The sequence below is a fragment of the Physella acuta genome, unplaced genomic scaffold (genome assembly GCF_028476545.2).
Source record: "Physella acuta isolate Inbredline_101_S28 unplaced genomic scaffold, ASM2847654v3 ptg001063l, whole genome shotgun sequence".
NCBI lineage: Eukaryota > Metazoa > Mollusca > Gastropoda > Physidae > Physella > Physella acuta.
In genome coordinates this window covers 847,450-865,998 of record NW_026732580.1, presented here as the reverse complement: position 1 = coordinate 865,998, position 18,549 = coordinate 847,450, and the positions used below count along the sequence as shown (strand labels likewise).

The 18,549-nt window shown below is 32.8% G+C and overlaps 1 protein-coding gene across 3 annotated transcripts; it reads right to left on the bottom strand.

The window, feature by feature from the left end:
* Positions 1–76: 76 nt before the first annotated feature.
* On the bottom strand, positions 77–17,930 carry LOC131955343 (uncharacterized). 3 transcript variants are annotated; one of them, XM_059319449.1, is made up of 18 exons: positions 17,662–17,928; positions 17,182–17,461; positions 10,011–10,094; positions 8,814–8,927; positions 8,137–8,193; positions 7,547–7,786; positions 7,331–7,374; positions 6,670–6,804; positions 6,006–6,075; positions 5,657–5,798; positions 5,000–5,029; positions 4,467–4,502; positions 4,077–4,151; positions 3,772–3,849; positions 2,355–2,536; positions 1,883–2,020; positions 1,595–1,655; positions 77–1,416 (listed from the first exon to the last, which is right to left on the bottom strand). In XM_059319449.1, the coding sequence occupies exons 2-18, from the start codon at positions 17,254–17,256 to the stop codon at positions 1,220–1,222; spliced, it is 1,758 nt and encodes a 585-aa protein (XP_059175432.1). In that variant the 5' UTR covers positions 17,257–17,461; positions 17,662–17,928; the 3' UTR covers positions 77–1,219. The 3 variants fall into 3 exon arrangements, with proteins under 3 accessions (XP_059175432.1, XP_059175433.1, XP_059175434.1); XM_059319450.1 differs by having other exon boundaries at positions 3,772–3,846; positions 17,662–17,927; XM_059319451.1 differs by lacking the exon at positions 5,000–5,029 and having other exon boundaries at positions 17,662–17,930.
* Positions 17,931–18,549: the final 619 nt, after the last annotated feature.

Genomic DNA, 18,549 nt, shown 5'->3' with positions numbered 1-18,549 from the left:
TGATTGTGCTGAAATTGTGTGTCATTTATGAGAGAGAGTTCTGCTCAAGCACTTTTAACAAGTTTAATAACAAACAACTGGTTGTTGGTTTTTTTATTATCTTATCCAACTTTTTAATCAAATCTATGTACAATATTTGAAATCAAAAACTCAAGTTTCATTGTCGTAGTTATATGAATACAAAAAAAACAGTACTAAAATAATTCTTTGCTGGTATACAAGTTGGTAAACTGTAATTACTAATATCTCTCCAATGTGTAGCAGAGACTACTTTTTAAATGTGGACCCACCATGATGACACTACTGAGCAGAACAAACTGATTAGCTAAGGGAAACTACTCTGTTTATAAAAGTCAAACAATTATTACATGTTTATTTTGCTGTCTACTGTCTTAAATATTATCTGTACTGAAAACCCACCTGCCCATACCCAAAGGTTTATTTAAAAAATCAAAGCTATTGAATATAATAGAGGGTGGAGGTCAGCTAAAGTAGATCAACCAGTTGCACACTAGCAATATACTTTGCATTTAATATTTAACATTAAGGTAAGTACCTTAAAAATCTAAAAATTATGCTTGATCTTTAAACACCTGTGCAACAGACAGGAAGAGGGTTTTGGTGCAAAAGACATTGAATAAGCAATTTAATAATACTTGTTTTAGCATGTGAATAATTTGTCTCAAAATTTATATAAGATTCTACATTTCTTAAAAGATATAAAACATTCTGTTATTTTTTTCAAACAGCTCATTTACATATCATAACAGCAACTGAATGTACTCATTAGTTGTGAATTTGATCAAAGAAATGTCAATATATATTTGTTTTTAACATTATAAAATATTCATATTTTTTAAAATGCAACAATGTAAAAACAGATCACTAAAAATACATTTTCTTCTAACTAAATGTACAACAAATTAAGAAACATGTACACTAAATTATTTTCTTATGGAATGCACCAGTACTAATATTGTGACATTATTGTGTTTACAATGTAAACATATTATTAGTAAATTACAAGTGTGCAGTTCATGATTTACATGTGAATGAACTAGATTGTTTTAAGAGATCTGAAAAAATCCAACCTATATCAAACAAACACTAATCTCACACCTTACAATAACATCCAACAATAACAGTTGAAAGCCTTTTTAAATCTTTTTTAACTAAATATGGATTAAACTGGCCACAGATATAAAACAAATGAAGAGTATCATTTTTGTGCATTTCTGCTTCTTATCTCCCCTGCATTTTGGTAGTGGTCAAAAGATTCATAAATATCTCTGTCATCTTGAACAGCTGCACCAGGAGATTGAGGGGGGCTGAAGGGGGCTCTGCTCAAGCCACCTGGTCCCTGGATTTGTGCTGACAGCACGCCATCTAATTTTTTCTTAAAACTTTGTGTGGGTCCTACGGAAAAACAAAATGATTTATCCTCTGAAAAGTTTCTCAACATCCAACTAAATAGTACACTACGTAAAAAGCTTTTACATTAATAACATATTTACTAATTTAGTGAACATTGAATAAATTAAAAAACATTAGAGTTTATTTAAAAAATTAATTAACTAATTCAAAATATAAATACCTTTTTCATCCACAGAAAATGATCTAGGTAGTGTACTTGTCTTTGGAGCTGTTTCAGGACCCTAAAATTAGAAAATCTAATTAATTGGTTTGAGATTTTTCTGAATGTTTTCTCAATGACTTACGAGAAAAAATGTTTATACACTATTTAAAAGATTTATTGTAGCACCTTCTTTCAGTTCATTGAAAAATTATGTCCATACAAGTTACAATGTAACTTTATGAGTGTGTCTGGTTTGTTCTCTTTACACAATATAATATGATACAACTTTTAAAACAACTCACTGACCTTTTTGGTAAGAATTCTATTTGCATTTTCTAGCAAGCTTTTTGCTTCAACTAATGGTGGATGTGTTGTCTTCCAAGTTGGGTGATCAGCTTCAGTCAGAGACTGTGTGTGTTTGGGGAATGCTCTTTTGCTTGTGGGCTAGAAAAAAGGTGTCAAATTGTATTGTTTTATTTTTAGTAAAGTAATACCCTTTCGGAATTGATGGTCAATAGGACAGGAGAGTAGAGTTCTTCTGTTTTAATGACCTCATCATTTGAAGGGAAAGTGTGGTCAGGTTTACGCCCAGTCACATTTACTTTGTCTGAATCAGAGAACCATCAGAGCTGGGCAATCCTATAGACTTGAACACAGAATATGAACCCAAGGCTTTCAGTTTAGATGTCGAAACAATGTCATATGTTTTATCTATAGTAGAGCTTTTAATCTATTGAATTTAAAAAATTAAATCACTTAAATAATGTTTGGAACTTACATCAAGGGGTAAATTTGGCGAGTCAAAACTTCCTGTGTGTCTCAGTGGAGGAGGATGGTTAGGAGGGAGAGGTGGTGGTGCTTCAGGTGGGTTTCTTACTGACAAGGAGTTAGGACTCTTTTGGTCTAAAGGTGAACTTCTGTTTGATAATTTTCTATGAGGCTGTGGAGGTGCTGTTCCATCTGAGAAAAGTGATACAATAATAATTTTTTTGAAGTTCTTCAATTGTTACATGTTTACTTTTATTTTGTTGTCCCAAAACAAGTTGTTTTACTAATATCAGTATATTTACACAATTTATTTTTTGTTGCACTAAGTCAACACATTTTTTACAATTTTAAAAATTGAATTTGTGATGTATGGTAATGTCTTATTTATTTATGCTTATTTCATCATTTTCAGTTACTTGGCACCCTAAGAAGAGTTTTAAACATAATCCATAATCAAAGGAAGAATTTGAACTAATATTAATAAATATTAAATCATCAATTCATCAATAAAATTTCTTTTATACTATTATAGTTGTAAATTGTGCAAAATACAATATAATTGAAATTTCGAAAGGAATTTAAAATGTTATTTTGTTTACTTGATGTTCAGTAAATGGTTAGAGATTTAAAATAATACAAATACATCCTTATCGTGTCATACCAAATAAAAAATTATCAATTATCTCAACAACAACAAAAATCTTGTGATTAATTTATACAATTTGTTTTTAGTAGTGCTTGTAAAATCTAAACTGTATTTACTTCATTATAAATTGTTTAATAAAATGCCCTAAAACTGTAAAGCCACCAAACTTTTAAATGAATGATTGAAAATGTTTTTTTGAAAAAACTAGACTTTTTTAAATAACAATTTTCTGAAGCAACTTTTTAAAAATACAGTGTCCTAGTTCTGTAATGAGATACATAATCAAAACAAGCAATGCTCTGAAGACAGGCAGATTACAACAACTAAACCCAGAGGTCTCTGCCAGGCTTGGCATACCCTCTTCTGTCGTGTACTCTTTACCTGGTTTTGTTATGGGGGAAGGAGTATAGCCTTTGAGGGACTAATGGTCTCAAGCCTGATACCAAGTCAATGACTTTTGGGTTAGCAAATACCATTTGACCACACCATCTCTAATACTAATTGTTCTCATTTAAATTCATGCTTGAATATACCTCTTCTGGCCTAACTACATCTCTTTTACTTTTTTATTTATTTGACTTTGGTAAGCATAATACCTCTTTCGACATGTGGATATATTTTAAAATAAGCTGATTCATAAGCATGATTTGTTTTATTGTGCTTGAGTTCAATTAATTTTACTGATTTAATATTCAATATAAGTCAAGGAAACAGGCTAGAAACAAAATTTTATAAGCATACTATCGACAAGCTCAAGAAGATATTTTGAGTGTTTAAGTACCTTTTAGATATTTCAACTCTTCAGCAGCAATGGCAGGAACAGACATGGATCTTACACTCCTATTGGCATGAATAGCTGCTGATTTAAAGGTGTTTTTTTATTTAATCTCTGCATGTTGAGCTTCATTTCTCTATCAGTACTTCATTTTTAACCAACTTTTAAATGTTTACAACCAACATTTTAATATGTTTTAAATGTAAAAAGAGTGTTATAAATTATTTCAAAAAGATTTTAAATGTTTTAGTGTTAAACAATTACGTGTTTAGTAAGTAAATAACTGAGTAGTGAAGTTTAAATAATCTTACTGGCAAATCCAGATCTATTCACAGGAGGGGGAGGAGCTGGAGGAAGATAATCTGGAGCCAGATAATCTGGTGAATCTAGAAAAATTTGTGGAAAGGGTCGTTTCAAGATCATAGCAAAATTAAATTCAGGCATCTACAAAGTCTAATCAGTATTTTTGGCTTTACATATTATACACATAACAAATATAAAATATTTTATTAACATTATGCAAGCCCAAAAAGATATCAAATAGCATTTTTAAATATTGCGAAGAACTGTTTACAGTAAATTTATTACAATAAAGTAAAATAAATAACTTCAAGAGAAGGATGAATGGGGAGGTGCAGCACCTACAGGAACTAATAAGTTTCAGCTACCTTGTTGGCCAAAAGATCAGAAAATGTATTTACCTCCTTTTAAGTATGGGTCTATATCTGTTACATCCACTGAAAACAGTAATTTAAAAACATTTTGCAACAATTATAAAACAATTCAGTAAGTTTAGTTGTCATAATATTTTTTTTTGTTTACTGTCACATGCATACCTTTTAACTAGGCTTAAACTAATGGTATGATAAGGGGTAATATATGAACTTTATTTTGTATATTATTCAAAGACACTTATTAACTTGGAATGTTATAGATTTTGTATTATTTTTTAATTAAATGTTAGAGTTAAAATATAGTATTTTGAAGATTTTTCTTAAAAGATTATTTTTCTAGTTAAACTAGTAACCTAGTAGTTTGAGGGTTAGAGAATAGTTTGGAGATTTCCATTTCCAGTACTACAATTATACTTCATTCTTTTACCTTTAACAGCAACCTATAAATTTCCCAAAAAATACAAACTTCAAAACTTGAACTTAATATTCATGTTTTTTTAAAACAACAGTAAACCATTCAGTTAAAATTTTTTTACTGCGGGTAAAAATGTGATACTTACACTCTTCCCCACTATCAGGGTCTGGTTGGACTGGAAATGAAAAACCAAAGAAAAAAAAATCACATTTATCATTCAATTACTTAGTGGACGAACTTTCTTTAAATTGATATTTTAATACTTAAAAATTGTTTCACTTTTTTTGTAAATGCCCTTTTAACTTTACGTAAAGATAATGAAAGAGCTAATGAACTACGAAAGAAATGTATTGTTAATATAAAACAATTATTAGTAAATACTATTAACTACATAAGGGTAAATTATTTTAATCATTTTAAAATATCTGATAGCGAATTTTTTTAAAGTATGAATACATGACATTTGGAAGTTAAAACAGAACCATAAAAAATATTGAGTAGCATCAAAGTCTTATAACATGTATATGTATTTTGAAGCATTTCTCATAACTGTTTATAGTTATATATTTTGTTCATTGTACAATTATTCAAATATTTTCCCATCTACAAGTAAATAATGCTTCAAAAACACATCTTGCCTATCATTAATAACTATATTATCATAATTCATTTTTATAAACTGATAGATTTGTTATGTTGAATATCAAGTTCAAATAGAATATTGCAAATTTAATTTATTTTCCAGAGCTATGAGGGAAATCTTAAAATTATAATAGCATATTTTTTTTGGACCAGTACACACCTCTGATTATTTTAGTGTCATAGTCATTTTCAGGAAAACCTAATTTTGTCAAATCATTGCAAGTCAGGGGTTTTGTTGCTTCTTTCCCAGATGTTTTGACAAAAAAGTCCATGACCTCACACAGTGTTTTCATTGGTTCATGCTGAAATAATAAATTATAATAATCATTTATAAACATATTTATTGATTTTATACAAAACTCATTTTACATCAACAGTGCATAAAAGTTTTTCTTTCTTGAAATCTTCAATGGTATACTTTATTTGTCATTTTAATTAGAATCTATTGTAATAAAAAATACCACAAGCAGTTTGCATAAATTCTTTAAATACAATATTTGTTAACTTACAGCATTTTCTACATCAATTTTATATCCCAAAAGAGTTTTTTCCACCATGTAATGTGAGCATTCTTTTTTCCTGAAATTTTAAAGATGAAAATTTTCTGAAAGCAATGGTAAAGGAACTGGAAAATAAAACAACCAATGAAGTTTAAGGATGCCATTACCAATGATTTCTTCCCCAGTATGTGGTGGTGATCAAGTTAATTAGTTTTCACCCCCTCCCAATGAACGTTACAAATGGTCGTACACAAAAACCATCACCAAAATGACATAACAAAGTTCTCAAATTACCAAACTGGATTTTTTTTTAAAAATACTACATCATATCTCTTATCTACTCAATCTTCCTACTATTGTTAAAACTTCATATACTCCCCTGTACAGCATTCCATTACACACATATGTTAGTGTCATATTTTACAGACAATCCCTACTTTATTATTTGAAAGTAAGTCTAACCTACTGGCCAGTTTAAATTAACAACAGTAAAGAAAGTCGATGGCAATCACAAAACAAAACATTTTTTTTGTGAATGAAAATGATAGAAAAGTTGTGCCCCTTTATGTCATGTCATTACAGAAAATAGAAGAGTTAATGCCAAAAAGCTGAGTGTTGTAAAGTTGAATGCTATTATATTTTTCTTAAAGCTTTATTAAACATTTGTTCTTACCCAACATTCTTTTTTGAAATGACAAGATTCATTTGGTTAGAGCTTTCTCTCATCAATGTGTTACCAAAACCCATTTCAGATGACTTCTGCAGAACTTTTTCAGCTTGGTCACGTGTGCAGTTTGAAAAATACCAACTAAAAATAACAATTAAATACATGTCCTTTTAGCTTTGCAACAGAAATAGTCCCATGCTGTTTGTATTCAAATATAGTAAAAAATTATAAAAGTGGGCAAAAAGATAATTTAATACAAGTATTATGGTCGTGTTAGGAATTGTTTATAAAGTTGAAGTAGCACCCCCTTTGTTTATATTAAATGTTGTTGAGTAATAAATATATCAGTAACATAGAAACTAGTTGATGAAATCATATGTTTTAGGGATATAAAAGGCTAGGTTAGGGTTGTTATCAGGATTCATTAGCTAGACTGTGTAAGGTTTATGTCACAACAGAACAATCAAGATCTTACAAGCAGTCTCTGTTACTAATTTACTTTCCAGTTACCATCGGACTATTACTAGTTAACATCTTGATCTACAATGATCTTTGTACATGCACCTCACATTATAACAAGTATAGCCTGTTTCATAAAATTATACTGCACTATTTGTTACAAGTAATCTTTTTTAAATAATTTAGTAGAATTAAAACTTTTACATACCTGGGAGTATCCTTTCTTTTTGGGTCTAAATAAAATAATCGTTTCTGGAAAGTAATGAGATTAAGTTAACTTATCAGAAATTGATCTTTGTATTTTCTTTTAGATGTGTAAACTTTATAACAAATTGAGACTAAAAAATGTTTGTAGAAATGATTTTAAGTTGTCTTCATCTTTTGAATTACCAACAATGACAACTTAAAGATATTTTGTACATACCTTGCTTATTTTTGGATCAACTGGCTCTAAGTAGTTTCCATCATTGTTTGTATTAAAACACCCTGATGCTGATGAGTTTGGTGAGTCTAAACCTTCAGTAAAAAAATTGTTTCTGACATCTGAGAAAGAAGGAAGATCTGGCACAGGTCTTTGTCTTCGGGACTGATAATATTCATTTAATGATGACCTCACATCTTGAATTTGACCAGGCAAAAGTTCAATGTTGTTTGGTACATGACCCTGAAATTTTAAAAATTAACAACTGTTTCATTCATAAAATAAATAACATCATTGAAAATGTGTTATGGTGTTATGCTGTGTTTCCAAAATCTTTATTAATAAAATTTAAAAGGCTTAAATTTCCCTGGAATTTAATATGTTAATACTTTCAAGCTTTAAGCTGAAGTTAATCAGAAATCAAGTTTTTCTAAACTTCCATCTAAATGAATAGTTAAACAAGGAAAAGAGTGGAAAATTTTAATTGACATAATTTAGAGCTGTAATTTTAAATATAATAAAATACAGAAAGTGAAGGTATCTATGTATACTACAATTACAGAAATGATTTTATGGATTAACTTTTTACTTACTGTTGCTATTCCATCAATGTAAGCTTTCCACAGTTCTCTCTCGATAAATTTTGAAGCCTATAGAAAAAGTAAAAATCCATCTTCTTTGTTTTATTTTGCCCTTTGCATATACAAATACGTTTAATGGATTATGTCAACTAAGCCCCTCCAAACAGTTAACCCTTGCCACCCAAAAAAGTTAACCCTTGCCACCCAAAAAGGTTAACCCTTGCCACCCAAAAAAGTTAACCCTTGCCACCCAAAAAAGTTAACCCTTGCCACCCAAAAAGGTTAACCCTTGCCACCAAACAGTTAACCCATATAGATCTTAACTTTATAGAAAATGGGTTTAAGTAATCATTAGATCATTATGAAATTAAAATGTGCTGGAATGAATTGAAAACATTCAATTGAGGTCTATTTTTTTAATGTTATCAGAAAGACACAATTAGTTAGAATCTATTCAGATTCACTTTAACTAATCATCTTTACATTTACAGAAATTTAAAAAAATGGACACCTTACATTTTATCCTCCATTTGACTATATAGTTAGGCCCTATGTATATATATGTATATATGTATATATGTATATATGTATATATATATATATATATATATATATATATATATATATATATATATATATATATATATATATATATATATATATATATATATATATATAGCTAGATCTACCTTAAATCTGTTTAACTTCTTCACTGTGTACAAATTGAATCTATATCCAGAGCTTTCATCTCCTATTTGTTTCTCTAGTCTTGACTCTGGTCCAATAGCTATGGTACCTATATGCTATATATAAAAAAAACAACTTTGCATTGAGCAGCAGTCAATAACATTTGTTTAATTTGTTAATCTAGACAAGAAAAACGACAAACACTAGAACAATAGTTCTGGCATGTAGTACAAGATCAAGAAGTCAAGAAGAATTGACGATGTAGTTTATAGTTGCTACCTCTAATAGTAGGGCTACTCAAGATTAAGTTGTAGATCTTTATTTACTAAATTATGTTCTGAGATTTCAATGTAAATTTAGACAACCAGTTCAATTTTAATTCCATGAACCGTAACTTCTGAAATTTTTAATCTATATCTTGAATTATGTCCCTTTACTAGTTATAAGAGATGATTTTAGGCGGGTTCAGATGATGTGACGTTACTTTTTTGCATTATAAAAAAGCAATGTTAGAAAACGAGTTTTAGCCGTTATTTCGCGTTTTAGAAAACGATTTTAAATAAATTTTAATAGGAATTGATCAAAATACTATGTTTGACAGAGTTCTGACAAGATTTTAGAAAAATATCGATGTTTAAAGAAAAATTCAACCGCAATTTGGGGGGGGGGGGGGGGGGTTGTAGGCTGAGGTGTGACATCATTATAGGGGGGGGGTCTGGCTTTTTGTGACGACGTGTGACGGAGGGGAGGGGGGAGGTAAAAATCGTCCAATAAAGCTTGATGTCATTTATGGATGACCCCTTAGGCCCAAAGTGAGTTGAGAACATCGCGTCAATCTGAGCAGTTTCTTCCAGGCAACTCTTCGAACGAAATAGAATTTATATAGAAAATATAAACTTTTACCAGTGTCCGCCCCCACCCCCCCACACACCCCCCCCCCCCCCCCGAAAATTTCACGTGCCCCCCCCCCCCCCCCCCCCCCACCGAAGAAAAAAGTCTTGAAAAAACACTGTATCTGAGCGAGACATTAGGTGAAATAAACCCAAGAACCAGTCAATGTTCTACGGAAGGTTATAGAGCGTGTGCGACCTGGTAGACATGTCAAGCAATTAGACATTTTATTCTAGATCTAATTGAAAACTTAGTATTAAAGTTTATAAAATAACAAGAGAATTTAAACTTTTAGAACCGTTACTTACATTGTCTCTTGAAGTTCTCTCGTTGCTGAAAATAAAAATGATGTCGTTCTTGAGGACACACCAATATCTGTTCCACCTGCCATCCTGTAAAACAGTTTGTAGTTGTATTAGCTAACTTAGTTAATTTACTTGCACAGGTGAGTTTCCTAATCTTAACGTCATCGATGCTCTTATAATACTGACATGTTCCACCCGCCCCAACAGCTTTCCTTGCCATCCCCCCCCCCCCTCCCAGCTCTGGGCACTTAGGAAAATACTGATGTAGGGTGGGAGCCTCTCCATCTGGAATTGTTTCATTTCAACCATCCATGTCGATAACGGCGCAACGGAATAATGCGCAACGCATGATTGCGCACAACAATGCACATGGGAATTTATATATTTTTTTTTTAAATTGATAATTCGATAATGTTAGCCATGAATGAACGCATGTAAAATATAGCATAATAAAACTTTACATTTGGTATTTTTCTGCTAGAGCAATCAGTTGTTTTTGCAGACTTTTTTCTCGGGGGGGGGGGGGAGGGGCACTTGAAACTTGGGGGGGGGTAAATTTTCCGGAGGGAGGGGACACACTGGTACTAGGGCAGTGAAGTCTGTGAGTAAACAGCTTTTAGCAGACGCCATTTTATTTCCTGTTGGCCTCGCGTTACATTTCACAATACGGTACCAAGATGTTTTAACTATATTGAAACCAAATCGCTGACAGGGATTTCCTCTTTCGTCAAACCATTTACGCAATACTGTGCGGCAATAATAGGCTATATCCGCATATGCATATCTTCGCTGTGTCACGTATAATATTGAGCAAGGTGTCAATAACGGATGGATAAAGTCTCTCCTTACTTCTGCTAGAAACCACAAAATACACCAAATGGTAAAAATGTTGTAAAGGAAAAAAAAGTTACAATTTAATGGGCTCCATTCCCCGTGTCTCGCGCTAATTTAAACAGAAAGAGTATACTCTAGTCTACATTCTACGTGGTGTTTAGTGTAGGCCTACATAGCTCTGTCTCAATGGATATGTTTTCTTTAAATATATTGTAGTAGGTGGTGATATAAAACAGGATATGTGGCAACAGTGACAGATACATCATCAGTTGCCTGAGATTGTCAGTCGTGTTGTGACAGAAAAGATTGAGTTACGGGAAATAGAATCTAACAAAAATATGTCTCAGACAATTGTATGATCACAGCTTGACACATGGGTGATTTTTGACAACTTGTTTATGGAAAATTGCTGGGCGTCAACTTTTTTACTTTCTCGTATATACGTAGTATAGAGAAAGTATTGTAATCGTGCAAAAAAAAAAAATCGAGATTTTTACAAATCTCGACGTTTTACACCTCACTGATACGGAAAAACATAATTTTGCAATCTTGTCCGTATGTCTGTGTGTGTGTGTGTGTCTGTGTGTCTGTCTGTCCGTGTGTAAACACGATAACTTGAGTACCGTTACAGCTAGGTTGATGAAATTTCATATATAAGTATTTTATCAAAATCGTAGATCCGTATCAACTTTTGAGCGATTTCCGATAACCGGAAGTGGTACTTTTCCTACTTTGAATTTTTCAAAAGCCTATAACTTGAGTACTATTTCAGATAGATAAATGAAATTTCACATGTAAGTAAAAGATCTAATTCTCTACCTTCTGTTAAATTTTGAGTAATTTCCGTTGACTGGAAGTAGTAATTTACGCTACTTCCGATTTCTCAAAAAACTAATGTAAATTTTTAAAGTACTAATAATATTGCGCACTATTATACGCGTTTTTATTCGGCGTTTGCTTGGTGCGCAATGGTTTTTTTATGAGATTCTATTCTATTTTTAAAAGTTTAAGTATTTAAAATGGATTAAAAATCATAACTATATCCCCAGTTACCATCCCCTGTTGTTTTATATAAGAATATTCGAGAAAGTTTAGGGGAGATCACTACCGGTTTATTTATGTAACCCGATAAAAATAGATTTGTCCTTGATGTTTACAAACTTAGATTAACTTTTCAAAGTCAATGTTAGTTAATGTTGGAAATATTTATAATGAGGGGTTAATTGTAGGTCATCTAGTCAAATAGTTGTTTTAAAACTTTAGAGTATGTTGAATATGAATGGGAGTACATTAGTTTTAAATGTTCTAAAAGTTGCTAATCGCAGACTATTTAAAGTTTTAAAAAAAATGACTAATGCAGGCAAGACAGAACTCAGAGCTTGAACAGACAGAAATTTCAATACGAACCAACCCACACACACGCACACACGCACCCCCCCCCCCCACCCCCCTTCCCACCCACACACACACACATACACACACACACACACACACATATATATATATATATATATATATATATATATATATATATTCCGTTATATATATATATATATATATATATATATATATATATATATATATATATATATATATATATATATATATATATATAATATAAAGTAGCAGAGTAAGAACAAGAGCTAACAGAATAGCAGCCCGGGTTCCCAATTTTCGTTGGACCGGGACCCCATATTTCACTCTTGCAAACAATAGTAAATTTTATTCCAATCGATGCGTGTTTTAAAATTCATTTTTAAACTATCAAAAACAAAACATAGAACAGTAATATTCTATGCTTATTCTCCCACGAAAGGACTTAACAAAGTCTGCGTGTTGACAGCATATATTATGTCTTCGCCGAGGGGAGCCCGGGGTGAACTATCAATTTTGCGTCCTCATGTCATTTTAGCCTATATATATATATATATATATATATATATATATATATATATATATATATATATATATATATATATATATATATATATCACTCTTTGTATTTTATTGTCACACAATTGATATAGTTTAATAAGTCTGTAAAGCCTAATATCAGTCTATTTTCTGAACTTCGATTGTGTATTAATGAGTAGTTCATCTCAAAATGACCTTTTTATACTTTTATTCTATCCCATTTGACGCCCGGAGCAACCGCCCCACCCCCCCCCCCCAAGTTACGCCTCTGTCATGGCCTCCTACATATTTAAATAGCCAACTTTTATTCGACCTTCAACTTTAACCTCCGCCCGTTAATACTTGTATTCTAGGACCGGCAATAAAATGTAGCAAGGTACACCAGTGTTCATACCATTCTATAATCACATCCAAAGGCATTATACAGCGCTAGCCTTTTACAGGCCGTATGCAATGAATCAGGAATCGAGGTATGAAAGACGATCGTTAAATTACACCGCGTAGCTGTACCTTACACCTATATGTGGCGACCAGTGTACCTCGTAAAGTTCTGTCTATCTAAGGGCAAAAATTGATCTACAACTTCTACTTCCTTGTTGGTAGCTTTCAATTTTCTTCCTTAGCAGTTTGACTGACAGGTAATTGGCACTAAACAAACACCACACACACATACATATATACAGGCATATATATATATATATATATATATATATATATATATATATATATATATATATATATATATATATATATATATATATATATATATATATATATATAGGGGTTTATATCTAAGTGTTAGAAATCCCCACTTTCGTTTTGTAATTCCCCAGACTAGACCAATAAGTGCACATTTTTAAGCTGTTATCTAGGATAACACGTAGTCTTGAAGCAAAGATAAGAAATTATTTAGCACAAGTTCTCCAAGGTAAAAGTTTAATGCAATACAATTATAGCATTCGCGTAAATCTCTGGTTTACGGGTGCAATCAATTGCTCATGTTGTTGCTATTTGTAGTCATGGCGACGATACGAGTGGGGCGGTTGTACGACTGCCAGAAAAGACTGCCAAATGTTGTCTATCAAACAAATAATAATTTTAATATATGCGAAAAACTTTCGTCTGCAGAGGTTAACATTGCTTACGGCTTACTTACAGCATATTTGAAACTTCAAATCTAATAATTGGGTGAAAATGCACCAGATTTTTTTTCCATATAGATCTAGGGAGCAGGGGTTACATTCAATACGCTGAAATATGATTTGCATTTCGCAGCTAGGAATCACTTTTGCCAAAAATGCATCCTTATATGGTCAATCAATATTTATTTCAGACTTTTTTCTCCGGGGATAGCACTTGAAACTTTTTGGGGTGGGCGGACTAGATTTTCCGTGGAAGCGCACACTGTTAAAAGTATAGATTGCTTTCCCGAAAAGAAGTCTGAAAGAAACACTGTGGTCGATGTACCTAATAATAGTTGATAAGTTAAATATGTGCTACACAAAGATTAGTAATTCTTTCGTCCAGGAAATAGTGAACGTACTTAAAGTATACATAAAGTCACTCAATAAATGAAACAGGTTTTATTCCACTGATGCGGATCGAGTTTTTAAGTAACTCAATTCAATAACTCAATTTGCATTTTAAACTATTTTGTACGCAATAATTTTTTTCTCTGTAAAATTTTTTCGTGACTAAAACCGAAGAACGTGTTCTATTTACGGGGTCATTGATGACAAATTGACACACTTTTACCAAAAGGTTTGAGTTACTCACCCCGGCCGTGCGCCATTATTTGTGTGTAAAATCTGATTGAAGAATACAAATGTAAATGTTGAATTTTACGTTTCATTTAACCAGTAGGCTTTATGTGTCGCAATTTCATTTTCTTAAGTGGACAAAGTTGTCTATTTTGTTCTCGTTAATGTCTTTGAATGCAATAGTCGAACATTTGTCAGACTGAAGCACCCTTTGTTTGATACGTCTGCCGGTTACATCCTGACGTTTACATTGGGTGGTAATGATACGCTGTTACTAGATCTGGATGTCTGCACCATTAAATCGTTAGGAACATTGTGGAAAGCGTTGCTCAGGCAACTAATAAATTGAATCAGGTGGACAAGATTTCCAGGCTAGCTAGTGGTACAAGTCTCATCATAGAGTGGAGTGGACATACTGTATTTCCAGGCTAGCTAGTGGCACAAGTCTCATCATAGAGTGGAGTGGACATACTGTATTTCCAGGCTAGCTAGTGGCACAAGTCTCATCATAGAGTGGAGTGGACATACTGTGTTTCCAGGCTAGCTAGTGGCACAAGTCTCATTATAGAGTGGAGTGGACATACTGCCTTTCCAGGATAGCTAGTGGCACAAGTCTCATTATAGAGTGGAGTGGACATACTGCCTTTCCAGGATAGCTAGTGGCACAAGTCTCATCATAGAGTGGAGTGGACATACTGCCTTTCCAGGATAGCTAGTGGCACAAGTCTCATTATAGAGAGGACATACTGTCTTTCCAGGATAGCTAGTGGCACAAGTCTCATTATAGAGTGGAGTGGACATACTGTCTTTCTGGCTAGCTAGTGGCACGAGGTCTCATCATAGAGTGGAGTGGACATACTGTCTTTCGTGGCTAGCTAGTGGCACAAGTCTCATTATAGAGTGGAGTGGACATACTGTCTAGACAAATAGAATTGCGCGGTCAGATGGTGAGCGTTTCACTGTAACCCCGACGTCACGAGTTCGGATCCCGGGTTTGAGTTGGTAAGACGTCCCTGAATACATTCATCTCTGACTCGCATTTGAGAAAGTGAAGGCGGCTGTGCACATTGCTGATCACACTAGCTCTTCGTGGGAAAGGTTAACTTTACCACCTAGACAAACTAGTGGCAATTTTATGTTTAAGTGAGCTTTTTCTCGCGGACAGCGATGCAAATCATATTGTACCAAAATTCATTTAGCAAGTTAACTTTTTCTACTTTATGTAAAGTCAAAATAACTCCTCTGCAAATTTTCGTTTAATTTAAATCAATCAATGTTATTGTTTATTTCAATAAATGTAAACCTGCATACATGAATTAAAAAACAGGTCTAAGAACACGGCACTTCAAGTTTGCTGTGTTGTTTTATTTATAAATAGAAAACCTGTTTACCTTCCAAGGTTTGCCAATGCAGTTTTGCTGGTTAAAATAAATGACCCCGCCACCTTTCAAGCGGTTTGTGTATGCAGCATGGCTACATGTAAACATATGCCTAATGAGGGGTGTACAATGAAAATGTCTTAGGGCACGGAATGTATTACATAACCTGAAGGGGTTAGTATGACAGTTTGTCATTTCGTTATATTCTGTGATGAGGTGATATATCGCATTGTTATATAACACTGCTGTTGATTTTAATTTCATTATTCTATTTCTACTACATATGGCGATATATTAGTCTTCCTCGGTTTTTCAACACTATGTCAATCCTTAAATTATTTCTAATAACAATGATCTTTACAATGTTGAGGTTTCCTTAATTGATTATAAAAACACGATATTTTTGTTGTATCCAACTGAGAGTAGTTTGTGGGTAAAAAATATGCAACTATTTTGTTAAATAATCTGTGCACGATCTGTTATATTAAATAAACCGGGAGTGATCTCCCATAAACTTTCTCAAGTATTCTTATATAACACTACGGGGATGGCAACTCGGGATATAGACATGATTTTCAATCCATTTTTAATTACTTAAACTATTTAAAATATAATAGAATCTCGTAGAAAAAAGAATTGCGCACCTAGTAGCGTAAATTACTACTAGCGGTCAACGGAAAGTACTCGAAATTTGATAAAAGGCGGAGAATTAGATATTTTACTTACATGTCAAATTTCATTTATCTATCTGAACTATTACTCAAGTTACAGGTTTTTGAAAAATTGAAAGTAGAATAAGTCCCACTTCCGTTTACCGGAAATCGCTGAAAAGTTGATACAGAACTACAAATTTGATATAATACTTATATAGAAATTTCATCAACCTAGCTCAAGTTATCGTGTTCACAAACACACATACACACACACACATAGACATACGGACAGAATTGCTAAACCCAGTTTTTCCGACTCGATTACGCATAAAACGCCTAAATTTTGATAAATCTGGATTTATTTATTTTTTGCCCGATTAAAATAAGTTCACTATACTTAGCATATGATGAAGTACTGAGGTGTAAAACGGTGAAAACTAAAAATTCCATGTGATTTTTGTACACGATTACAATACTTCCTCTATACTCTGCATACGAGAACGTAAAAATTACCAATATTTCAACAATTAATGCCCCCTTTTATTACAAAAAAAAAATGCGCCTTTTTATTTAAAAAAAAAACTATTATTGTATTGAAACAACAACAAAAATATAACACGATAGAACTACATACCTGTGACTTGTGTTCCAACCATCCCTCTATAAACTTAAAAGCACGCTCTGACGTATTGACGTAATCCGACGTCATCTCGGATGTTTATTCCAAGCAATCTGGCACGTGCTCTCACTGTTTGTGCATGTCAACTCACGCACACAATTTCTTGCTGTCAAGAACCCTAACCTAAATTGTTTTTTTAATTGATTCTGAACGTTCGTGAAACTATCAGAAAATTATCTTTGTACGCCTATAATTCAATACCGGATGTAGACGTTCTAAAGATTATTTCTCTCACCTGCAAAATTAATTCGAATACATCACCATTATTTATAGGCATACGAACAAAAACGTGTGTAATAAAACTACCAAGCTATCAGAACTATAAAATCATTATAGATTCTATATCCGCATTGACACTGTCTTAATCCGTCTTACATTCCATACGTTATTTAAATGAACATGTCTACAGAGGTTTAAAAAGTTGTTTTTTTTTACCTTGCCTGTTAGGACAGCTAACACAACGATGTGCTGACACGTTTCGATTAGGAAATATTTCCACCATAAAGCAGAAGCCGACACGCAACGAAGACTGGTCATACCCCAATTGTGCGGCTCGGCAAAACAAAGTCGGTGTTATACGTAGCGAGCTGTACAAAGTCGGTGTTATACGTAGCTAGCTGTACCCAGTGGGTTTCCCGACGCGAGGGACCAACAAGGAAGTAAAAGAGGGCGAGGTACTCGATACATAAGTCACCGCACCACTGTCTTAGTCAAGCTTACATATGTACTTTGGTCTGTCACGTGGTCTATTCAATAGAAAAACAAACATCCTTATTGAACAGATGTACGGAGTTTCGGTTTAAGAACTTTATTTATCAATACATATGTTAGGTGTTGTTGTTGTTTTTTTTAAATATAAAATAAAAAATTAAATTTTCTGAAAGTAAATTGATTACATTTTTAGTTGTGTTGTGGGAATAGCAATGTGGGCACATTATTGTAACAAAATAAATCTATGAAATTGTGGCCTACATATCACATACTAAATATTCCCTGTCCTATTTAACCCATGATGATATCTGTGTAAATTATGCTTGATGCCTAGGAGGCTTAGATTTCCCTTCTCAGTAAAGGAAGTTTGAATAAGTCTCGTTTTATTTTAAGTCACTGGGCTCCCTACAATTCCTGTCTACCGGATACTTGTGTTTTTAAAGAGCACAGATCAAATATTTGGCCCCGGAAATTTTTAGTAGATAAGACGAGGGAAGTGGCAGATATTTTTGTAAGAGCAAATGGAAGTCAACAGCAATAAACTGTGTGTAGGCTATGTATATTTGGGTCTTATGGCAAATATTGATTATTTTCTTTCAGACACAGCAAGAA